Source organism: Ambystoma mexicanum, chromosome 1p, assembly GCF_040938575.1.
Source record: "Ambystoma mexicanum isolate Mex_15411 chromosome 1p, UKY_AmexF1_1, whole genome shotgun sequence".
Lineage (NCBI taxonomy): Eukaryota > Metazoa > Chordata > Amphibia > Caudata > Ambystomatidae > Ambystoma > Ambystoma mexicanum.
Window position 1 is genome coordinate 298,553,157 of NC_090921.1, and position 26,042 is coordinate 298,579,198.

General features: G+C 46.8%; 1 protein-coding gene across 1 annotated transcript in view; it reads left to right on the forward strand.

Moving 5' to 3' along the window:
- The first annotated feature begins 8,779 nt into the window (after positions 1–8,779).
- The window catches only part of CNN2 (calponin 2), a 92,656-nt gene continuing 75,393 nt past the window's right edge, over positions 8,780–26,042 (forward strand). The window contains exon 1 of the mRNA XM_069647401.1: positions 8,780–9,075. Within this exon, the coding sequence (XP_069503502.1) occupies positions 9,016–9,075 (60 nt within the window). The 5' untranslated portion in view covers positions 8,780–9,015. The remainder of the gene's footprint in view (positions 9,076–26,042) is intronic.

Here is a 26,042-nt window from a genome sequence, read left to right on the forward strand (position 1 = left end):
TGGTCTTCAAGACAAGAAGGATTCACCTGGAACTCGTTTGGGGATACAGTCTCTTACTGTTACATATCAGCCTAGACCTGCAGTGCTTCCCTTTTCTGGTAGCTATATATGGGGGAAAGCACGTTCCAGAACTTCGCTGTGGCTTAGGTATCGGTTGCCATGGCGCCTGGCCGTGCAGCAAAGGACGCCGCGTCAGTTGAGACGTCCCGTGCGCAGAGAATGGGCAAGTAGGCCACGCCCCCCTGCACCATAAAAGCCAAAGCAACTCAGCGGCTTGTTGCTGCTAATTGTAGCGTTGCGTTCCTTCGGTTCCATCCCGCTCCGGTGCTTATTTCCTTTTCTTCCTGATTACTTGACTTCCCGGCGTTTCGACCCACCTTTTGTCTTTTCGGACTGTTATTGCCTTTTCCTCCAGCCTGATCCGTGAACCCTGTTGCCAACTTCGGACTGTCCTTGGATTTCACTTGCCTTTTCCTCCAGCCTGATCCATGAACCCTGTTGCTGACTTCGGACTGTCCTTGGATTTCTATCGTGCCTTCTCCCCGTCTGATTTGGTTAATCCATCTTGCCTCCCTACACAATTTGAGTTGCCTTTACAGAGTGCCCCGCCAACTTGGCCTGTGGTTGTACACGTCTGCGTTTTGCAATTCTTAGCGGATGTCACAGCGGGTCACAGATTGCTTCTCTCTCCTTCATTCAACCCGTGGCAGTATTGTGTGTTGAAGACAAGGATAAGCTTGTCCCAATTCTACACTTCCTTTACTAACCTTCCATTTGTTGTTTTGTATCTGCCGTTGTACTCCTTTCAACTCGTAGTCCATTTATCCTTAGGAATTCCACTTATCAGGTCTGTTGGGTATTGTACCAGTCATAGTGAAGTTATATTTACCACTTGTGCATACTCATAGTCTTGGGTTTTCTTGTAGGTTCATCATTTAATTACCAACACCACCTCAACCACTGTCTAGGTACTTAAAGAATTATCTGATTGTCTGGTTTAATTCCATATTGCCTTATTGCTTCTAATCATACTGTATTTTCTTTGCAGCATTGGTTATTGGCGGTGCATGTTTTCCCCGCTCTTTTAGGCGATAGACATCTCTGCTGGTTTTTACCCAAACGGCAGAGAGGTACATCGTAGAAAAGAGCCCCTCTTTAGAGGAAGCCTGAATCACAGAATTCAGGGGAGCTGGAATCCTGGAGGCTGAACTCGAACCTACTAAACCCTACCTCCCTCTGCGAGGTCGTTTTACCTACACTCCAGTCAGCATACAGAGCGGTAAGTAACAGAATTAGCAGCCTACATAATGTCTACAGAGACAACCGATGCTTTGAATCAGATCTACGTACTGATTTGACCAACGCACAAGAGGCATTGCGTCAACGGGTGGATGCTATTCAGTCTTTGGTGACTACTCCAGCCTCACAATCCAGTGGCACTGGAGCTGTGGCTTGAGGGTCAGGGTTTCCAGCTCCCAGTCAGGAACCAGCTCCTGTAATGCTTACCACTCAGTTTCCTCTGCCCCCCCCCAGAACGTTTTCTGGGTGATCCCAAGCAATACAGAACTTTCGTCAATCAGTGCAAATTGCACTTCGTCCTCTGTCAACCGGCCTCTTTTCCTTCTTCCACTACTAAGGCGCGTTCCTGTTATCACTCCTAGGTGGTACTGCAGCCGCATGGGCAAATCCATTGTTGGAATCTAACAGTCATGTGCACTATAATTGTGATGCCCTTCTCACCATGATGAGTAAAGTATTCGATACGAGATATACCACTCAAGCCACCGACCTGGAGTTACTGAAACACAGACAGGGGAATAACTCCCTACTGGTTTATTTAGCCCGCTTTCATCAGTTGGCTGCTGAAACCGACCGGCCTGAAGAGAGGAAATCGGCGCTCTTCTATCAATGTCTATCTGATGAACTGAAGGACATTTTGTCCACTGTTCCAGTCGTTCCCACTGCATTTGGAGAATTACTTGATTTAGTCCTCCAAATTGATGCCCGCAAGGCCGAAAGACGTGGGGAAAAAGAGAACAACCCTGTTTGCCCCGGTAGCAGCTGAAGCCACGTCCACAACCCTACCTGCCCCTGAACCCATGCAGATAGGAGTGGTTAGGGGTCCACTGACGCCTGCTGAACAGGAATATCGCAGGTCACACAACTTGCGTATGTACTGCGGAGCTTCAGATCATTTGCTAGCCGAGTGTCCTAAAAAACCCAAACGTAAGGCGGGAAACGCCAAATCCCAACAGTAGATGGAGTCCCTACATCAGGATGTTTCACTCTGGACTCGCCTTTGCAGGATCCTGTTCAGCTGTTTCATCTCCCTGTTGATTTTTTCTCGGCCCAGGGAGTGTCATTAAAAGCTACAGCGATTATAGATTCCGGTGCAACAGGCGATTATATGGATCAAGGTTATGTCTCTGTGTCAGGAATACCCTTACTCCGCAAAAAACATCCTGAAACTGTAAATGTCGTAGGCGGGTCTATTCTTGCTTCTGGCCTGGTCACCCATCAGACGGTTCCGTTGATTATGAGTACTGAGGATGGATATACGGAAGAAATATACTTTGACATTATCAAGGCTCCAGCATATAAAGTCATTCTTGGTATTCTGTGGCTGCAATTCCACAACCCTGCCATTAACTGGTCAACGCACCAGATCCAATTCCCGTCTACCATGTGTAATACCCAATGCACTTCATTGCTCGGGATAACTCAAGACGGTCTGGCTAGAGTGCTAGCTTCTCCTTCCATGCATATTGGGGCGATTGCAAATTCTTCCACACCTGCGGTACCATCTCAATATACAGAATATATGGACGTATTTGACAAAGGAATGGCCGAAACACTACCCCCACATCAGGTCTATGATTGTCCAATAGATCTTGTACCAGGGGGAAGGATACCAGCTGGTAGAGTGTACTCCCTCACTCTCAAAGAAGATGTCGTACTCAAGAAGTACATAGATATGGCACTTGCTATGGGGTTTATACGCTCTTCAAAATCCCCAGTCGCTTCTCCTCTCTTCTTTGTTCCTAAAAAAGGAGACCTGCATACCTATATTGATTATCACGCCTTGAATGCGGTAACAATAAAGAACCAATATCCCCTTCCGTTGATCTCTGTTCTCCTCTATCAGTTGGGCTCATCGCAGATCTTTATGAAACTAGACCTTAGAGGAGCGTACAACTTGGTACGCATGAGAGAGGGGGACAAATGGAAGACCGCATTTAAAACCCGTTGCGGTCTATATGAACACTTGGTGATGCCCTTCGGGCTTTGCAATGCCCCGGCCACTTTTCAAGCCTTCATGAATTACATTTTCCACGATGTTTTGGATCAGTACGTCGTGGTGTATTTAGACGACATTGTAATCTACTCACAGAATCACTCCGAACATGTCCAACATGTCAAAACTGGGCTTCAACACCTACGAGACCATAAATTATTCATAAAAGCAGAAATGTGCATCTCTCATGCCTCCGAAGTGGAGTTATTGGGGTATGATTTAACAAGCCATGGGGTTTGGATGAGTCAATCCAAAGTGAAGGCTATCCTAGACTGGCCTATACCCAAGTCAGTTAAGGCCCTACAGTCATTCTTGGGTTTCACTAATTTTTATAGGCGTTTTGTGAATGGCTTTTCTGATCTGTCAGCTCCTCTTACCTCCTTGACTAGTGCCAAAGTCTCATATGTATGGTCACGGGAGGCACAGAAGGAATTTGACCAATTGAAATCTGCTTTCACTACTGCTCCTGTTCTTATGCACCCAGACCCGGATCTCCCATTCTTTGTAGAAGCGGATGCATCAGGATATGCAGTTGGCGCTGTTTTGTCACAACAGTGCTCTCATTCGGGTGACATACATCCCATCGCCTACTCCTCTCGCAAACTGACACCATATGAGAGAAACTACTCAATCACAGAACATGAACTTCTGGCCATCCGGGATGCCTTCTTGGAATGGAGGCACCATCTTCTTGGTGCTCGACACCCTGTAACCCTTTATTCAGATCATAGGATTTTGTTGGCCTTCAAATCCATGAAATGTCTCACTGCCAGGCAGGCACGTTGGCATTTGTTTCTCTCACAATACCAATTTGTTATTACCTATCATCCTGCCAAGGCTCAGGTATCAGCTGACGCTCTCTCTCGCTCTTGTGCGGGTGAACGTCTCATACAGACTGAACATAAGTCACTTCTACCAAACCGCGTTGTATGTGGATGTTCTGTTCAACCCTCCTTGCAATCCGTTATTACAGATTGGGCCTCTGCTCATCCAAATGAAATCGCAGAACTGAACATAGATCTGGTACAAGGTTTACCGTTCATTCAGGGACGTGTTTTCATTCCGCCTGGCCAAGCTCGAACTTTAGCCCTCCAGTGGTCTCATGATTCACTCATTGCTGCGCATCCAGGTAACCAAAAAACGATGGAAGCATTACGATGTTGGGCTTGGTGGCCTTCCATGGCACGCGATGAACAAGACTACATAACAACGTGTGCTATATGTACTCAATGCAAAACTTCCAGGACCAAACCAGTAGGTTTATTACATCCCTTACCGGTCCCATATAAACCCTGGCAGATGGTGTCGATGGATTTCATTGTCGAACTACCCGAAATTCAAGGACACGACACAATTTGGGTGGTAGTGGACTACTTTACAAAGTATGCTATATTTGTCCCTTGCTCCGGGTTGCCTTCAGCACCCGAACTGGCTGGGTTGTTCATGTCTAATGTATTTCGCTATTTTGGGTTACCATCTGTCATTGTTTCCGACAGGGGAACACAGTTTACTTCACGCTTCTGGAAGGCTCTTATGGCGTCCCTTGGCATCGATGATAGATACTCCTCATTTTACCATCCGCAAACAGATGGGCAAACTGAAAGAGTTAATGCCACTATCGAACAATACTTACGCTGTCTCTGTCTTCAGTTTCAACAAACTTGGTTCACAGCGTTACCACAAGTCGAATTTGCGTACAATAATTCTGTGCACACCTCTAGTGGAGTTTCTCCATTCTTTGCCCTCTATGGATGTCATCCCAGGACATTGCCACTTGATCCATCATTGCCTTATTCCAATCCAGCTGCGTGTGACTGCGTCCACGATCTGGTTCAAGTGCATAAAGATGTATGATGTCATCTCCTTAGGGCCCAAGACTGTGCAAAGAAGTCAGCTGATGCACATTGTTTGCCAGCACCTGCCTATCAGACCGGCAGGAAGGTGTGGTCATCTTCCTGTAATTTACGGATTGTTGGTAAACGCTCATTGTTACCTTGTTTCGTGGGTCCTTTTTCCATTAACAAAGTCATCAATCCTGCTGCAGTCCGGTTGTCGTTGCCCAGATCCTGGCGTATACATCCTGACTTTCACGTTTCCCTCATTAAACCTTTTGTTCCTTCCACTTGGCTCCCGGCGCATCCATCCCCTCTTGTGGTAGACGGCAAAGAGGAATATGAGGTATCTCGCATCCTGGTCTGCAGAGTATCCAGGGATACTATCCTTTATCTGGTCGATTGGAAGGGTTTTGGTCCAGAGGACCGTTCTTGGGAGCCCCTTGCTAATTTTCATTGTCCTGAGATTTTGAGGGAATTCCATTCCGCCAGGGGGTTGCCGGTATCTTTGGGGGCAGATGCTGTTACATATCAGCCTAGACCTGCAGTGCCTCCCTTGTCTGGTAGCTATATACGGGGGAAAGTGCGTTCCAGAACTTCGCTGTGGCTTAGGAATCGGGTGCCATTGCACCTGGCTGTGCAGCAGAGGATGCCACATCAGTTGAGACGTCCCGTGCACAGAGAACGCGTAAGGAGACCCCGCCACCCTGCACCGTAAAAGCCGAAGCAACTCAGCGGTTTGTTGTTGCTAATTGTGGCGTTACGTTCCTTCGGTTCCATCCCGCTCCGGTGCTTATTTCCTTTTCCTCCTGATTATTTGACTTCCTGGCGCTTCGACCCACCTTTTGTCTTTTCGGACTGTCATTGCCTTTTCCTCCAGCCTGATCCGTGAACCCTGTTGCCGACTTCGGACTGTCCTTGGATTTCTATTGTGCCTTCTCCCTGTCTGGTTTGGTTAATCCATCTTGCCTCCCTACACAATTTGAGTTGCCTTTCCAATGTGGATTGCCACACTGCACCTTACAGAGTGCCCCGCCAACTTGGCCTGTGGTTGTGCACGTCTGCGTTCGGCAATTCTTAGCGGATGTCACAGCGGGCCACATATTGCTTCTCTCTCCTTCATTCAACCTGTGGCAGTATCGTGTGTTGAAGACAAGGGTAAGCTCGTCCCAATTCTACTTTATTGTTCATTACCTGAATATGCATCAGTCTTTCGCCTCTCATACGTGTGGATTCCTGGAACAATATCATTAAATTAACTGCCTGCTCTACGCTAACCGAGTGCATAGAAGTGACGCTTTCCAGTGTATGCACCAACCCGTCACTAATGCGACCCTCGTGCCACTAACCTTCCATTTGTTGTTTTGTACCTGCCGCTGTACTCCTTTCAACTGGTAGTCCATTTATCCCTAGGAATTCCACTTATCAGGTCTGTTGGGTATTGTAACAGTCATAGTGAAGTTATATTTACCACTTGTGCATACTCATAGTCTTGGGTTTTCTTGTAGGTTCATCATTTAATTGCCAACACCACCTCAACCACTGTCTAGGTACTTAAAGAATTATCTGATTGTCTGGTTTAATTCCATATTACCTTATTGCTTCTAATCGAACTGTATTTTCTTTGCAGCATTAGTTATTGGCTGTGTGTGTTTTCCCCGCTCTTTTAGGCGATAGACATCTCTGCTGGTTTTTACCAAAACGGCAGAGAGGTACATCGTAGAAAAGAGACCCTCTTTAGAGGAAGCCTGAATCACAGAATTCAGGGGAGCTGGAATCCTGGAGGCTTAACTCGAACCTACTAAACCCTACCTCCCTCCGCGAGGTCGTCTTACCTACGCTCCAATCAGCATACGGAGCGGTAAGTAACACTTACAAAGTGCTCTGCCATAGGGGTAAAGACAGGGACTTCCAAAAAAGAGGTCAGCTTGTGTCTGTAACAATTCCCATGGCCTATGTGAGATGACCATCTGGCTGGACAAAGCCTACTGCAAAGGAGACACTGGCATCTAGGATGCTGCTCATTGGAGGTGACAGAACCCTGCAAGTGCTTGCCAAAAACCTTCCTGGTTGGGAAGGGTGGGAAAAAGGGATCACCTTGCCCCTGACACTCTGGACTGTGCCTCCCAACAACCACAGAATCAGGGGGAAATTCCTGACTCTCCCTGCGTCTCTGAAACGCCATGACACCAGTTTGGGAAGCTTCAACACCATCCAAGCTGCTGCAAGAGAACCAAGGAGTTATCTCAAAACGCTGCTCGACAGCCTGGGCTAGGATTAGATCTTGAATGCACTCTCTGCCCCATCTGTGTGACTTGTCGGGTCTGTCTCTGTGGTGAGGACACTTCATCTGCATGGGTGAAGTGTCAGTGTGTCTGTGTTTAATGTGTGAGCACTCTGCCCTGCCTGCCTTATGTGGCAAGTCTCCCTGTATGGGGTTTATGTTGGTGTCTGAGGGGATGGCACTCTGTTCTGGGGTCTCTGTCTGGGGTTAAGTCTAGCTGAGGTGAGTGCATTCTCCCTGTCTCTGTGAGGTGTCGGGTGTCTGGACCTGGGGTTAGGTCTGAGCTGAGTGCATCCTTTGCTCCTGTCTGGTTGAGGTTTTGGGTCTCTGTGTCTGGGGTAGGGGCACTCTCTGCTCCTGTCTGGCTGACTTCAGTACATGTTCTGCCCCTGTCTGTGTGGTGTGTCCAGTCTCTGTGTCTAGTGTTAAGTCTGGCTAAGGTGAGTGCATTCTCCCTGTCTGTGTGAGGCGTCGGGTGTCTGTAGCTGGGGTTAGGTCTGAGCTGAGTGCCTTCTCTGCCCCTGTCGAGGTATCGGGTCTCTGCGTCCGTGGGTTAAGTCTGCCTGAGCCTGGTGAGTGTGTTTTCCCCGTCTGTGTGAGGTGGCGGCTCTCTGTGTCTGGGGTTAAGTCTGCCTGAGGTGAATGCTTTTTCCCCATCTGTGTGAGGTGTCGGGTCTCTGTGTCTCGGGTTATGTCTGGCACTCTGGCCGAGGTGAGTGCATTCTCCCTGTCTGTGTGAGGTGTCGGGCCTCGTTACCTGGGCTTAGGTCTGGCTGGGCTGAGTGCCTTCTCTGCCCCCGTCTGTGTGATGTGTCGGATCTCTGTGGTTAAGTCTGCCTGAAGTGAGTGCATTTTCGCTGTCTGTTAGGTGTTGGCTGTCTGTTCCTGGGGTTGAGTATGAGCTGAGTGCATCCTTTGCTCCTGTCTGTGTGAGGTGTCGGGTCTCTGTGTCTGGAGTGTGGGCACTCTCTGGCCCTGTCTGGCTGAGGTGAGTGACTTCTCTGCCCCTGTCTGCGTGAGGTGTCGGTTCTGTGTCTGGGGTTAAGTCTGCCTGAGTTGAGTGCGTTTCCCCCGTCTGCGTGGTGTCGGGTCTCTCTAACTGGGGTTAGGTCTGGCTGAGTGCATTCTTTGCTCCTTTCTGCGTGAGCTGTCTGGCCTCTCTGTCTGGGGTTAGGTCTGTGCCTGAGTCTCAGGTTGGAATCAGTTCATTTGGGAGCTTCAGGAAATTCCCATCCTGATGGAATTTAGAGCTTTCGCTCCTTTTAAGGGTATTTTATTTCCAAACCAATCCGAAAGGGGAGGGGCGGCCTCAGCAGTCACTCCCAGGAAAGGCGGGAGGGCGTGTGTGCGAGTGAGCGTGTGCCACCCAAAGAATCAGAGGCAGTCTCGGGACAGGGGCAGAGGCAGAGCGAGGGCCAGCCTGGAAATCAAAGCAGGGCGGACGCAGCGTGGTCCCGTGAAGGAAGGCTCGGAGGCTGTGTGAACAGAGCCCTGGCCTGCGGACGACAGAAGGAAGGAAGGAAGGACATCCGCCCTCAGCAAGGCCCCCACACACAGCCTGCCCCGACCTCTCCGCTGCATCTCTAGCGCGCTCCGGCTGAAGGATGAGCAACCAGTTCAACAAGGGTCCCTCCTACGGGCTGTCCGCGGAGGTCAAGAACCGGGTAAGGAGGGCGGGGGGGGGGGGCTAAGGCACAGATACACCGAGCCTGGGGCAGCGTGAGTGTCTGGTTGTCGGGGGGTGTTTGGAACACGGCGCGTGAGAGGCAGTGAGTGACTGACTAACGGAGTTAATGATGCTGAGTGTCTCCATGAGGAACTATTTGGTTTACTCAGTGGTCAAACGAGTGACGTGTGACCCACGGGGTGGCAGACGGGATGGATTATTCAGGGGTTACTGGGTTATGGTGCGAGCGAGTGGTAGAGTGACTTGTCGAGTGTGCGAGTTACTGGGCAAGTGCCTGCGACTAGCAGATGCGTGACTAACTTACCAAGTGAGAGGACGCTTGCCTTTGTGAGTGGACTACTGAGGGCGTGTGTGAGTTATTTAGGGCGCAAGTAGCGGAGTGCCCGAGTGGCAGACTGTGGGATGGGCTTGTTAGGTAGGTGACTGACTCGCCAACGGAGTGAGCGGGCACCGAGGGTCGCCCGGCCCGTGGCATCGCCACTCTATGCAGAAGACGTGGGTGACGTATATTGTGTGCCCTTGCTTTTCTGCGCGTTTGTTTGGTCTGGATGCGGGACCTGTCTCTATCTGGGTGGTGCGTCTGTGGGGTGCGGAGAATCTCCAGTCCCCGGCTCCCTTCCTCCTCAGCGGAAGAAGCTGTGATTTTGTCTCCCGCTCCTCCCCGTCTTTCCTTCCAGCTTCCCTCACACCCTGTAAACGGATCTACGAATCACCCCGCCCCTCCCAGCATTCTACTGTTCTCCCCTCTCACGCGGCCCCGCCCTGTGGCTTCCTCCTGCTACTGCCTTTCCCGCCTACTGCCTCATCTCCCTCTAGTGCTCCCAGGACCACCTTCCCTCCTGCTATCCCGCCTCGCTCTCCTACTGTTCCGCCCCTCTTCTCCATACTCCTGGCTCATCCGCACCCCCTTCACACTCCTCTCTGCCCATTTCCCTACCCATTTCAGAACTCTGGCTTTGCACAGGACAGTAATACTTGGCACGACTTCAGTTACACGCCGTTTGCAGGTGTGAGGCCTTGGCATTTTGAAGTACTAGGGTGTGATTGGTATGGTATTATACCATTCACAGTCGTGTGTGAATGGTATAACACTCGCCCTTAGGCGTGTGTGTGTTATAAGAGGCCTGCAGTGCTCACGGTTCCATACCTTGTCATTCACGTCCTTTCCTCCATAACCCTCAAGTCAACATTTTGGTTTGGAAGAGTTCCACATCGGCCCGGCCAAGTGGGTTAAAAGAGTCGCAAACCTCCTAATTTGCATATGTATAAACATCAACAGAAGTGACTTCACAGAAAAGGGCATCACGAGGCACATCATCAGTCTTTGATACTTTTGGAAGTGACATTACAAGAAGTTGCCATGAGTAGCCCAAAAGACAAATGACTTTTTGATGTGAAATACATTAATGGTCACTATTATTATATATGAAGCAACTCTATAGTCAAGTATACCATGAGTGAGGCAATTGTTTTATATTATGATAAAATACCATAATATTATAATAGGACACAGTGAGATTATATTATTTGTAATGGGGGATACTGTGATGTGATGTGGGCAATTTAAGCATTTGACCATATATCTTCCCATGTTTAGTTTATATAAATATTAATGTTATACTTTGGGTTTCATGTAATCCCAGGCGGCACCCCATCACTAGGTCATGTGTCCCGTGATTTTGTTGTTCACTTTGCGTATTTGTGCGCCCTGATACCTGCGGTTCTGGTGCGCTATAAACCTATACATAAATTAAAAATGGAGTTAAATAATATTTGTTTACAGCAATGCCTTGAAAAGAACACATATAACAAACTCTCATTTCATGATAAATGAGCCTTACAATGTATAAATCCTCATTGAAACATGTTGGGCAAAAAGAACATGGCTTTAGTTGTATTTTCCCCATCCTGCATGGAAGGACACATTATCAACATACAAAGTAATTTGAGCCTAAATAAATCTCCCTTGTGTTATAAACCCGTAGTCATTGTTTCACACAGCATGCAGAATATTATGCACACTTCCCATTTGTCATCACACATCGTTCGTATTTCTTAAAAAGTCAGTGCTAATACTCCCTCTCTTTATCATCAAGGTTTAGCCGGTAAGATAGCTCAGTGAGTTGAGCACTCGTTGCTATGATCTGAGTGTGATCTGTAGGTCACAGGTTCGAATCCCGGCAAGGCCAACTCACCATTTCGTCCTTCCGAGGTCGATAAAAGAGTACCAATTTCGGTTGGATGATATTGTATGTAAAAAATAGGTGCTCTGTAAAACGCTTTGGGTTATGGCGCTATATAAATAACACATCATTATAATTCTCTATTGACACAGCCAAGTGTTAAGATGATTCAAATGCCTCAGAGAGAGCCTCTCTGCTGCTCTTGCACATTACCGTTTTTGAGCTGGAAAGGCATTTATCGGCCCGAAGCAAGGTGGGAGTTTCCCCGTCCCAGAGCGGGTGGCTGCAGGACATGGGACCCAGCCTATCCCTTCGGGACAGTCCCGCAAAATACGGGGCAGTTGGCCACCCGATGAAGTACTGTTTTTTTCTTTTGCGGAATACCAATTTTACACACATCACATTTTCACACTTCACATCTAAAATTCACCACCTCCCCTCTGCCATGACTCCACCATGACATCAGGGACTAGTTTCAAGCTCTGAGCACTCTGTGCCACAAATCCTTCTCACCAACCGCAGTACTATGAGTCAAGATTGGCACGTTAGTGTGTGCTTTTAAACAGAACAATAGCTATATCTAACAAGTATTGCTTCGCCTACGCAGTTGTGCCCAAAACAGGGCCTCGCATGTAATGGCCAGGATGCAGTAGCGTCTGGGTATTTTAAGTGTGAGTACCTGCACGTGCCAGAAAGAGAGGAAATACATTTTCTATCCATAGTGAGTGTTAGAATGGAGTTTTAAACTCTGGCCTGGTGGACAGATGTTAAGGAGACCACCCTTGTTAGATGAACAGCGGGAACACTTCTGGGAAGTTAGCAGCCAATTCACAGTAGCTTGGAGAGCAGTCAAGGCTAAATCTCAGGAGGAGTGAGGACGATAAGGGGTCTCTAATGAGCACACACAGTGAAACACCAAGAATTACAATTAGACCGTAGCATATGAAAATATACTATTTATTATAGGCCCAATAACAACACAAATGAATATAGAAATGCAATAGTTAAACACCACACAAGCAACCCTCTATCTAATATATATACATTCACTGGAGTTAGTTAGAGAAAGTTTATACTCCACCAATACCTGCACCGGAAAAGAGTGAATAACTTGTAAAGCACCAACAGTCTTCAGAGATGGCAACCCTAACTCCAGAGGTGAATGGAGCCCTATGCTCAACGTTCAACATGTGTATAAAAGCTGTGCGTTAAGTTCACAAAGTACTTCTTAGGGAGCAGGAAAATGTTAGGGGAAGAATACTGAAGGGGTGCAACAGATTCTGCTATGATGAACAAAGCTGTTCCCGACTTTCCTGAGGGCTTTAGGGAACAAATACCACACTAGCCAAAGGGAAGGCTAAAAATAACCTTCAATGTATAAATGCGTTTGGATGAACAAAGAACCAGTATAGTTACTTTACTACTCACGCCCTTAGCTCGGTCTAAAGTTGGCAGGCCTAGAGGTGGTGTCAGAGGTATGATTTCCCACTCTCTGTTCGGCTTCCAGATGCACAGGCTCTGCAGGTGAGAATACAGGTCTGCTATGGGACAGGAGCTGTAACTCTTGATTCGGATGAAGAATGAAGAAAACACAGATGCAGCAGGTCTCAGGGCACTGAAAAGAATGAGAGAAATCCTCCATCAGCGACCATCGCTGTTGCGCAGGGGCACCCAACTCTCGTGGTATGACGCAGCCTCCTATCTTGCAACCCGAAGGTGCTGGCACAATGAAATTGGGCAGAAGGGTGCTTTGTTGGATAAGTTGGGATTCCCGAAAGTCTCGGGTCGGAACTCAAAACAGCGACGCTCCTGCACAGCATCCAAGTATTAAGTTGGACAGTCCACTTCTGAAAAAGCTCACTTGCAGGGTTACCAGGAGACGTCGAGAGTGGTTGGTCCCATCACTCCAAGGGTTTGAAGCACCTTCACAGGTCTTCTGAGGTCAAGCGGAAAGCACAGCTCCACCGGGACAACGGGATTTGGGTGACCGCCTCTTCAGTGCATCTCAGGATCGTCCTTTGTTCTGCTGGGCTCCTCAGGATACTTGGTTATTTCTGCAGGTCGGTTCAGACATGTTGCTGATTAGCTGGAATGCATGCAGGACCCCTCCTCTTAACCACCGTCAGGCGAGTGCTCGCACTCAACTGCCCAATGGCAAGATTTGATCCATTCATGCACACAAGCAGAGGTCCAATCAGGGACCACTGGGGTTCTCATGCATACCAGAAATCCAGGCACCAGTAGTGTGGATTGAGACTAGACAATCCCAGCCCACTTCCTGGGTGCCTACACACGTGACCTGCAAGGGCCCGCAAAAGAAGTAGCTTTTGCAGACAACTGCATGCCGAAATAAGGAAATCCTGGCCCTGGAAGGGCAGAGGGAAGGCCAAGGGACAAAATGGCCAAAGGGACACGCAAAAGACCTTGTGGCACAGCCATGTTGGACACTAGTCACAGTCCGGAGCCAGACGAGGTAAACGCACTGAGGCTCTGTAAAAGGTCATACAAATGAAAGAAAAAGCTACTGCTACCACCAGTCTGTACCAAGGCACATTGTACAATCACCAGAAATTTCTTAGATGGTGTTTAGGGCCATAAAACACAATAGCGCCATTGTGGGGTACTGTAAGGTACTTTGCACATTGATAAAATGTTACCCACAAGTGGCAACAAAGTCAAAAGACTTAAGAGAAACAATGTTTGTCAGTACTGACAGCCTGAAGGGCGTGTCAGTTTCCCCATAACAATCAGCTAAAGCCCAGTGGAATCCACCTGAAGGCTGTGCTCCCCTGTAAAAAGTCAGGTTAAGATAAATAAACAAATGCAAAAAGTGTGGGGCTCCATAGACTGTGGAGGAAAAGTTGCTTTGAGAGAAATAATTTCTAACGGAGCAGCCTCACCAACACTGGGAGTAGGATACATTTCTCTGTTTCATGCCAAATGAGTACCTTTTCTATTTCTAGCACGGGCACGGCACCCATGATAGAAAGTATGATTATTATATATCTTGATAGTGCGACCCTAGTTTGGGAGCAACAGAGCACTGTAAAGGTCATAGGGCAAAACGTTGGTAGCGGGACTTTAACAAGTCATCAAGTGAGCATTAGTAATATGGATCACGGGGCGATATCCGAATGGGTGTGCGCACAAGATAACTGGATTCCAGGTTACACCAAGCTGGAAGAGCCAGGTCAAGTAACAAAAAGAGCCGCCCTGAGCATCAGGCCGTTCCAGCACCACCTGGTGGCAACAAAAGTATGGATAGGGATTAGTAGAGGGGTCAGTATTAAAGTTTGGGACACTTGAGTCACCCACCAAGAGGCACACGAATATTTATGGGTCACTTGGGGGAAGGGGCTAGTTTGAACACGCCTAGTTATGACCCCATCGCTCTATGTCTTCTACACAGAATGCTGCGTGGCACTCTCCCTGTCCCTCCTACAAACTACTGAAGGAACTGTCATTTCACTTAGCTGGGAGGAGAGGTAGCCCTATATAAAGGTATATGGTAAGCACTATATAGATGACCAATATTATCTATGGAGCAAATCTGTATCCTATTAAACCCTACATGAGTTTGTTCGGTGGACACTTAAAACAATAACTTCGCGGTGATCCCAATTTTAAAAGCCAAGTGCAAATAAAACACATCAATATAAGGTCATTTGTCCAGAATCATATAGCTTGGTCAAGTGGGAAAGCCTAGATGTTATGCCATGTTTGCTGGTTACTTATTTTGCAATTAAAGCAGTGAAGTGCATCGCTCCCGTCCCATAATTCCTCTGTTCATTACCGTACAATGTTTACTGTACAGTTATTTCAGAAGCAAACCTGAAATTCCATATTCAATCAAACGAACTTAATACATTTTAAACCCCATGATAAAACAACTTGATGATATACATAAAACATTTGTAGGTAGCTGCACGGATGCTAAGGTGAAGGGAGAGCGGAAATGGGAAGTGCCCGATACCAAAGAAACTGTTTGGAACGCAGGCTTTCCTTAGGGCATACAGCCCGTGTTCCGAGCATTCCCATTGTTGGAAGGCACCTCGCTGGGTGCAAATGTGGCATTCATCCCCCATTACAGGTGCTGGAACGGGCGGATTACGGCCCAGCAGCCCAAGTTATCAGCAAAAGCGAAGCTAGGGCAGATAATGAGGGCTCTGGGCCATTATCCTCTGTTGCAACACCTATAACGGGGGATGAAGGCCATTAGCACCCCGGGTTACCAAAGCGGTAACCCGGAGTGCTAAAAAAGGTATTTTCTTCCTACGAGGGGACGCACGCAGCGTCCCTCTGTAGGAAGGAAAATCCTTTCCAAGATGACCACCATGGAAATTGAATGCGGGCTCCGTACAGAGACCCTCTTCCCTTTCCATGGTGGCCTGCGGGAGGCGAAGGGAAGTAGTGGATGTGCTGCCCCGCCGAATTAACGTAAGTAGGAAGGTGGGGGGAGAAGAAAATCAATAAAAAATGTGACGGAGGGTGGGAGGAAGATGGTGGCGGGGGGGGCATGTTCAAGCCTGCTTTCCTAGCCATCTGATTGGATGACTCCTCCCGCCCGGGTGCTAATGGGTAATAATAACCCCTGTGAAAGGCATGCAGATATAATAGAGTCTAGAGTTTATACTGGGAGCACATTCTGGCACTCTACACTTGCATACACTGAAATGGTACACTGGAGATGATTAACTGCCGGGGGCATGTTAGCCAGAGGTGTGTTTAAGATGACATTACGCAGCTAGCTGAGTTACAGCTTGGATGTTTTACCCACACTACAGTAACATCTAAGTCACAACATTCTTCAAGGTCGAAAGCGCTATTTATATTGAGAAACCACTGCCCACTTCTGTCATAACAGAACCCCTTCATTATGTTGCATTATTTTAACATGTTTTTATACTGCACCAAATCACCACCCTAGTAGTTTCAGGTGCCGAAGTATGCTAGTGGAGTGGCGTGCTCTGTCCCAGCCAGGGGTGTCCAGACCATACACTCAGGAGGAAAGAAACCGAGCAAGGGGAAGATAATAGAATGGGAAAGCAGGAAAGGGATGTACAAACAATTCCAGGTAGGGAGGCCACGGAGGAGTAATGTTTTGTGATAAGATGTTGGACCGCCGTTCTGCAGACAGAAAGGACTGTATGCCGTGTTAGGATAGTTGGGTTATGTTTCCATGGCAGGTTTATAGGATACTAATTTGGTACAGGTTGTAATGTTGGATATGGAACATTTTATTTATTTATTTGCCTGTTCATCTCTAGACGTTATAGCACAAGTAAAAATCCAGATTGTCAATTCTGGGACTGTCAAGTCTGAGTCAAAAGTTGCCAGGTCTAAGAGTAGACTGTGTTTAAAGGTGAATGTTATTGGTAATAAATGGCAGGGCAATGGGATGCCCCTTCTAATTAGGAACATCTGAGATTGTGCTCCACGTATCATGCCAGGCTATATTTGTTATTACTGTAACTAAGCAGGGGGCTTAGTATCAATGAGTAGGTAGAAACAATGTGCAGTCCACGGGCGGCCTACTAAATCTAATGAGATAATGTAAGCAGATAGACAAAGTACATATGTAATAGAACAGCCTAGGCCAGCTTTACCAAGCATTTATCAATAGGATTTCCCATTAAAAACGCTTTTGTGAGTGAAGTGCCCTGAGTGGCATCAACAGAAACCCAAGATATTCATTTAAGTTGTTGATTGTTTTTACATATTTGACTTCTAACCAATAAAACATTTATAAAAAATGTTTAAAAAGAAATTCTTATTTTATAATCTAAGGCCTAGAAGCCTTGAGGAGGCCCCTACCCGATGCCAACAGCACAGATAGCCTTCTAGGCCGGCTGCTGGGTCGGCACCAGGTCGTATGAAGATCGGAGCCTTGAATACGATCCTTAGCTCTAAGCTGTTGTCATGCGATGGCAAGTAGAGCTGATGTTCTGAGCTTAATTGCCTGCATGGGAGATTTATTTGTGTGTTTGTTTGTAATGCGCCAGAGCCCGCAGGCATCACAGCGCGGAAAAAAGAGAAGAGGGATAGAGAAAAAATCAGAGTCACTAGAGTTCTAATTATTCAAATAGAATCGTTTTCAAATACGTTCTAAAACTTAAGAGGTTAGGGGGGGCACGTAGATCTTTGGGGAGATTGTCCCAGGATAAAGGAGCCTGAACAGGAAAAGATCTTCCCAACCCCCTAGTCCGGGTACTTCTGGGAACCACCATACATGTACCATCGTTGAATCTTTAAAGTTCATATATAAATCTGGACACAAATGGCTTACTTCATATGTGAAACTTTCAATTCCATGAATCAAACAAATGGCCCAACGCGCTCACACAAGCAAAAAACATATCATTTACAAATTATAAATTGGACATTAAGATGAAAGCTAATCGATAGAGCAGTAGATTTTAAGGCAGTTCTTTTAAATAACTTTTAGGATATAGAAAAGATCTAACAAAGACAACACAACGGTGGCATTAAACACGGTCCTCTTACGTAGGACAAGGACTGGATAAAGTGCCTACTATAACCAAATATCCCCATCATTGTAGGCTTGAGTGAAGGATGCTGCAGGTCAAACTAAAAAGCTCTTGATGGTATGAAGAGACCATCCCTAAAGGTTCCTTGGGATACCATGTTGTTGAAATGGCAGCCTTATCAGGGAAAATGCCACGCTTTGTTGGCTTAATTGAAGGCAAGTGGTCTGTGAATGTCTCTGAAGTGGGGGTGGCAGTGAATTCCAAATTCGAGGTGCAAGTGTTGCGATGCTGAGATTCCTCTCCCTTAAGAGTCTCTTAATTCATGGAACATCGGTCCCAACCCATTTATATAATTGAAAGCAAAGCACCGCGAAGGCCGCTCTGTGGCCACCGGAAGCCAATGCAGGGGCGCTGCTCTTCTGCGCATACCTAAATACAGGAAGGAGTGGCTGGGTGACCATGCCTTCTCTGTGGCTGGCCCCAAACTTTGGATCTCCCTCCCTTGCCAGTTAAGAACTACGGTCGACTTCTTCTCCTTTAAGCAAAGGCTCAAAACCATTCTCTTCTTGAGAGGTGGTCTCTCGGTCTCTGCATCCGGTATCTGTGTAAAGCGCCATGATGCCTTTGGTTACCGTGCGCTATAAAAGTCGCTGATTGATTGATGCTAAGGCAGGAGACAGGACTGACTGCAAGAAGCAGTTTTGTAGAGTGGTATGCGCATGGATGCCAAGACTTGCATTATATTAAAAGAGTGAGTGAGGGGGACTAAGAGCCTCATTTACCGCGTGATGATATGAGGGTTTTTGTAAAGGAGTAGTTATTTTATTGCATAAAGCGTGTTAAGATGCACAATTTTAAGGCAACCTTTAATGAGAGCGCCCCCTGCCGAAACCTGGTCAATACACACAAGCATAACACAGAATACCATCACAATGAAGTATATACTCAGGCGCGCCTTTTGGTGAGAACTTGAAGGGGGCGTAGAGGAACATTTTGTCCTCATAGGCATGGGTGATCATTTTGTAGGTTCGCATCAGGAAAACTCTAATTTATATTGAAAAAACAAGAATAAGACAGGAACTGGGGCTCTTAAATGTAAGAAGAATGCACTGTTGTATGTCACACTTCGCCGTTTCCCACATTTAATGTAATACTAACAACACCCCTTTCACTTTTCCATAGTGTTAGACCTAGCACATATTGTGATGAGTACCTAATGCACCAGTTAGCCCACATTGCAATTTCTATACTGTCCCAATTACTGTGGCATGCACTAAGTTTTGAACTCCCTGTCCCCTATTAAGCACACATGGGAAATCTGCCCAATGTCCCAGTCTGCCCTTTCACAGCCCCCAACCTGTCAAAGGTGCTACCCCAGTCCTCTGACACTGAAATGCTGCTCCATCGAAACCTTTCATTATATTACACTGGAGAGGGAGAACATAGCAAAAAAGTGTCATTATTCACTGAGAATCCGATGGGGATGTTTGTAAAGAGGCGCCACTTCCAGTCCTCTGTGAGAAACAAGTACCCAGACACTTCAAATGAATCACAAGAACACACTGTATGTATACCATCAAAATCCATTACAGATAACCGCTGTCAATGGGTCCATTACACATATCCGCTGTCAATGGGTGGGAGGTCAAGTCAAGAGCTTCTTGCCCTTGTAATGAATGAGCATATTGGATCATCCTTGCAGTTAAAGGGGTGCCAGGAGTAATATTTGGGCCCGTGGCACCACACACTTTTCAATTTCCACTTATTTATATTGTGCCAACACACAGCCGTGACCTTTTACATAGCAATCACTTAGCATGCATGTTTTGCCCTTAAGTTCACATATTTGCAAAGACCCAATACTGGAGTTAGCGCACTTTGCAATTTAAATTTTGCATATTTAAGTAATTAGACATTTTTCATAACTTCCAATTCCAATTTTTCTTGGTGTGATGCCCAGGACTGGCCCAGTGTTATTGTTTGAGTTTGCCTATTATTGTTTCCTGCTACACCAGGCTGCTGCTGGTGGTAGGTACCCAGGTGCTGTGGTATGTAGGCACCACCCAGTGGCTTGTGGGATACAGTGCATTTCTGCTCTGCAGTTTCTTTAGAGGCTGTCAGTTGCCACACTCCTGGCAACTCGCTGTAGGATATAAGGAGAGCCAGAGGATGATGACCCACAAGTGCTTCCAGACTCTGCAAATGGTCAAGGAATTTGGGGAAAACCTTTAAAAAAGAATGTATTGACGATAAATCGCATTTGCCATGTAAAGGGGCACATTGATCTAACAAATCGCAAAAGAAAATTAGAGTTGGCGCTTTCGGCAAGTTTTTTTTTAATATCCTACCTAAAAGTTATCTTAGTACTTGCTTAAGTTTGGAGAAAATATTTGTCCAAAAGCAAGCTAGAGCCAGTATAAGGCTAAGTTAGTGACCCTTTAAACATCTTGCCCTGAAAGAAGTCAATGGCAATGAAACGTTGGCCCTCAACACATTTCTTAATACACGCAAATCGGACCTTAGCTAAAGCTGGACAAAATCAAAAAAGTCGTTTGAATGTTTCAAAGTCATTGTCAGGTTTACAAAGACATTGTGACCTCGGCAATCCCATTTTTGGTCTAATATTCTCTAATAATTCCAATACACTTAATGTGCATTTCAAATAAATACAACAAAAGGTTTTAACGGGAAACATCCTTGTAGATTTTGGTACACAACTGTACTTCACAGGACAGAAAATGTAATCTTGCAATCTTGGGATATCATAAACCAACATCCACTTGTACAGCCAATCCCATTATATAACCGTTTTCTTCAAAAGTTGTAAAAATAACCTCTAACATCGATTAATATTCATGAGATATATTTGCATATAATGATTCTAAATGTATGCACATTTTTTCTCATGAATATTCATGAGGGATATCCTGAAAACCTGTCGGGTTTCCGGCCATCGAGGCCCGGAGTTGGACAACTCTGCATTAGAGCGAGATGGAAGGAAGCGTTCGAAATATTTTTAACATTTATACGTCACGAAACGCAATACCGCTGCCATAGTATTTTGGCACATGTTTTGAAGTGATGAACATAACAATTTGAGTGCTATAGTGACAGGTTTATTAGTTTTAATTTCACAAATGGATGTACCTTCAGCCCAAGCTAGGCCTCTAGTGCTTGACTCCTCACGGTAGGTGTAGAGATTATACAAGTTGAAGTCTAGTACCACCTGCTTACTGAAAACAACCGGGACAGCACTGAGAGTAGTAAGGCATTCATAGATTTTAAATACAAACTCTATTGGTAATGTAGCGCTTTCACCAATCGCTGTACAGAGAACATTTTTTATATAAAAGTATCATTTCGGAACCAAAGTTTGTACTAATTTAACGACTTCGTAATGTTAAAAGTTGTCCTTTTCCGGATTCAAACCGATAACCTGCATATCACACATAGATTTCAGTAGCAAGTGCTTAACTCACTCAGCTATGTTAGCGGTAAACTAGCATCTACAAGGCTGCCACCCTGAGGCCCCAAGGTACCTCGCTGAGGGACTCAGCATCTCCGGAGGCCTACATTACACCAGAAATAAGGGTGTGTGCAGACTTAAACTGTGCTGGTGCAGGAAGGAAAGAACCAGAAGATAGACCTTCTCTCTCTCAGTCAACACCAGCCTCGCCCCTTCACTTATACATTACACAAAGGAGCTCAAGACCCTCCTGTTGAAAGAATGGCCCCACCCATGTCCATACACCTCCCATTCCCCATCCAACCTGAGACTCTGTGATCTGCTCCCCCCTGTTTCCTACCGTGGTTGATCCCTTGCTGCCAAATTGCATGCCCCTCCCCCTTTGTTAGCTTTCTGCTCCCTTCTATCTTTCCCAGCTCTCACCTGGCTGCTGTTTGGTGGTGCCCTTGTCACACTCCCTTGCTGGCCCTTTAACCTTCCCACAGCATCTTTTTCTTACTCATGCTCACCTAGCTTTTGCTCCAAGGGTATCCCATGTAGCGTTCCCAGGGCACGTCCCTCATCTCCTGCGACATTGCACTGTCTCTGCTTGCAGAACCTGTCTAGTCCCAAGCAACTTGCTGGCGTCTCTGGCAAAACAAGGTGTGTTCCTGCATAACCCTCACACCAGTGTCCCTGCAGGAATAGGCATTCTACCCCCGGGTTGGACTGGCCGATAGGGCATTAGTGCTAGCCCATGACTTTATGATGGACCAGATTTTCTTCAAAGAATGGATGACTTTTATTTGCCAGTGTGGGCCAGTTTCATAAGTTACTACACCAGTTTTAACCAATATTACTAAGCAAATATGTTTTCAAATGCATTATTTGCAACATAGTTGACCAGAAACACCTCTATGTTCGGGATAGTAATGAATTGTAATGTGATTGTAGGCCACTGGACCGATTTCATTGGTGCCTGGACCGATTTCATGCCAGAGCACGTGCAAACTAGAACTCTGCAGCTGTTAAAAGGAAAGGACAAGAAAACAAGCCTTCTACGCTCCTACAATTCAGAAAAGAACTCGAGACCCATCACTTCAACCAGTCTCTCCTCCTCAACACCGAGGCCATCACGCCCCCCCTGCGCCACCTGACTCGCTGTAGATGCTGTCTACCACTCTCGTCCCCGCCACCCGATACCGCTGTACCCCTCCTCTGTCCCCCTCTGTATTCTAACCCCTGCTGTATATCTATTCTGTTGTTACCTCTGAAAAGTGCCCCGTTATGCATCTTTCTGTTGTATACCTCTGTAAAGCGCTCCATTGTGTATCTGCAATGGCTCTGTTGCTTCTCGGAGCTAGGTCCGCGCTCACTAAGTACCATAATAATAATAATAAATCCCCATGGCAGTCCGACCCTGACCCTGCCACAAACAAATGTATGTGTGTGGCTGTACTGTGTACGAACCTCGCCCCAAAACGTCTTGCTGTCTGTCCGGTAGAAAGAAAGTTAAAGGCGGCTCCCGATGGTGGCACTTAAATTTCTGGGTGGTACGCATGCTCGTTCCTCAAAATGAGGAAAGGGGTGCTTTTTGAGGTGAACGAGGGTTGCCTCAGTGAAATCAAGATAAAGGTTTTTTGGTTTTTCGCATATTTCTTTGAAGTCTTGCCTTTTATTGCTGGGCTGGGGCAGACACGAGTGTGAAATGGAGAATGCTAATGACCCCTTTCCATGACAAGTCACAGTTCACTGAGAAGAGGCGACTAGCATGACAAAGCCCCTCACTCTCTGGATACGCCACAGTAAATGCCTGCACCACATAAGCCTGATGTTTTTCTCGATAGTCTGCAATGTGTCCAAATTGACATGAAAACAGTGAGGTAATAATGCATGCACACTTGCACATTTTATTCGGAAGATGCTTATGTGCCTGATGCCTGCAGGCTTTCGGCACATTACGAACACATAAATAAAATAAATAAATAAATGTTTGAACCAATTCTATGAGGGAAGACAAGTAGGGCAATGCACCGAGATGTCTTGTTGTCCTGTGCAGGCAATTGTTTTAGGGACTCCTTGATTTGGGGAATAAGTGGTGTTTAAAATGAATGGGGAAAACAAGGAAAGGCGGTGTTTTAAAAACTTGGAGACGAGCTCGGGTTCAACTTTAGCCTGAGTGTGCCACCACCGGGAGGCAGCTGTTGCAGCAGCCTACTCTGCTGCTGCTTTTACCTCACAAAGGGGACTGAAGAGAGACTGAGATGGGGTGTGGGGAGATGGAATTGGCGGGGGCAAAGGGGGGGACGGTGTAGTTGGAATGTGCAGCGTGCACTTTTTGTGGTATATGATTGCTCCTGTCTGTGACCATCACCGCACACAACGTGGAAGTGTTTGTTGCCAAGAATCTTCACCTTGCCAGAAAGCTTTAACTCAAACAACCATCTCTGCAAATGTAAACGGGAATCCTCCACTTTCAGTCGAAGCATTGCATTCAACCATTTAAATTTACAACAAAAGGTTCTTTGGTATTAAAATGCTGGTCCGCTTCTCCAATGGAACATATTGGCTGGCTAAACATTTAAGAGCGGCACTGTGAGATATAGGGCCTCATTACGAGTTTGGAGGCAGCCATGGTGCTAATAGCACCATGGCTGCCTCCAAACCGGGCTCCATTAACGGGTTCCTGCAATGGGGACTTACCGGGTCATTCCGACATAGGAGGACCCGGTAATTCCTCCTTGCAGGAACCATTCCCCATTCCCATTTGAGCCCCTATAGGGCTCAATGGGAATGGGGAGGGAGGTAACAACGGGCACATTACAAGTGTCCCGTTGTTACCTCCCTCTTCCCCTCGCAGGATCCGGAAAAGACGTCTGGTTTTCCCAGACGTCTGGACCGGGTCCCGCAGAGGGAACCTCCTAATCGGCCCCCTTCATTTCGTGAATGCCAGGGTCGTAATGAGGCCCATAGCGTCTCTTTTAAAAATGGCAGAATATTAACGGGTGCTGGAGACCATCTTTGCCAAACATATCGCAATCACACAGTCAAAATGCTGGGCAACCACAATGGGTTTTTCAGGAAACCTGTTCCCGGAACATGGGATTTCCCAGGACCACACCACTTTATGCAGTGAGCCAGGAATGAAAGAGGGGTCTAGTTCCACAAATGAAAGTTAAACCACTCGGCAGACATTCGTTTGGGGGTTATTGTGGTTTAAGCCCTTTGATTGCACATAAAAAGCACCCTACAATTAAATAAAATATATTAAATACATTAAAAGCTAAAACAAAATAATCTGTTTTCTGGGGACTATGCCCGCTCCCTTTCAATAGATGCTATTCTTGTCTTTTTTACTTTGCATTCAGGGACTTGTAGTCCTCGATTACTATGGGTGGGAAGTCAGGGATATAAAGCAGGTGCATGCAAAGTAAAAACCGAAGACTGGACTAGCATCTTCTAAACATAAGGGGGCATGTATACTACAGGAAGTTGGTTGGAGGGCAACGCATGCGGTAGCTAGGAGGGCGTTGCAAAACCTCAAACAAAATCGCCAGCCTGCCACATCTGCGGTGTTCAATATTGTGCATCATCACGGGGTGTCATTCCACAGTGGGCCGCGAATCGACATCTTCTCCCGCCGCTCCACTGATGATCGGTCACCCCTGCACTTCCCTCAGACCCTTTCATGCCTCTTGAGCTGGCGGGCTTTGCGGTGTGCATAATCCGCGGAGCCCAGAGCCGGCTGACCTCTTACCCAGGTTAGTGTTGTCAATGATGACCTGAAGCATTGTCCTGTGGTTGGCAATAAAAGGCTGTGTTTTTTTTTGCACATGTATAATCATACAACACATTTGGGTACATTTATTTAACCAAAACACACAATGAAAAACGCTGTTATCTTTTGGGCTCCAGGACCAGGGGCATCTACCTGGCCCGTGCCGCTAACTTCTTCCCACGACTCTGTGGCCCCCGTTCATTGCCCTGTTATTTCCTCTCTTCTCCTTTTCTTTTCTACGTGGGTGGGATTGTGGAAAAGAAAGAAGTCTCCTGTGTGCACAGGATGACTGATGGTGCTCCTTTCCTTTTTATTCCCTTTCCATAGCCCGGGGCCATGCATTTTCCCAGGGGCTTCCTGCCCCTTTGGCCGGCTGGCTTGGATGGCCATTCACACCTAGGTGTGGCCTTCTTTCCCCTTTGGTCCCTACACTTCCTGCCCTCGGGCTTGTCCCTGCCTCTGCTGACACCCTGCTGTGGGTCAGTGATAGAGTGGTGCTTGCCAGGGAAGAAGGGCGCCGTTGCTGCCTGCAATTCTCTGGCAGCCAAACTGTTGTTGGGTGAGTACAGTGCTCTGGCCGCCTGGATTATTCCCCCGTGCTTGGTAACTCCATTGGTGCCCTATTCCGCGGCACTGGGCATTCTGGCCGGACTGCGACCAAGCCTGAGCTTGCATCTGCCTGTGTTGCCCTGTTGTAAGCTCCTCCCCCTCCCATAACCCTGAGAGGCCTATTAACGTCGGCAGGCCCCAAAGCATTTGGTGTCCCAACCCTGGACTTTAACATGTTCTTGTTTAATCATTTGGATAAATTTGCTACTTGCCAGTTACATTTGTTAGTGATATTCTCGCCCAAGTGCCTTTAATTTCTACACTTTAAAAAAAATATGCCTTGCAAATATAATGTATTTTCTCGCTATGCATTGTATTATTTTTAAGTTACATGATATTTTATTGTCAAAGAAGCCCCACTGGGTATGTGCGCACTCTCTCAAATAAACTGGACTGCCTTGGAACCACTCCTTAGCATACGCCATGTATGGATGCTGTTAT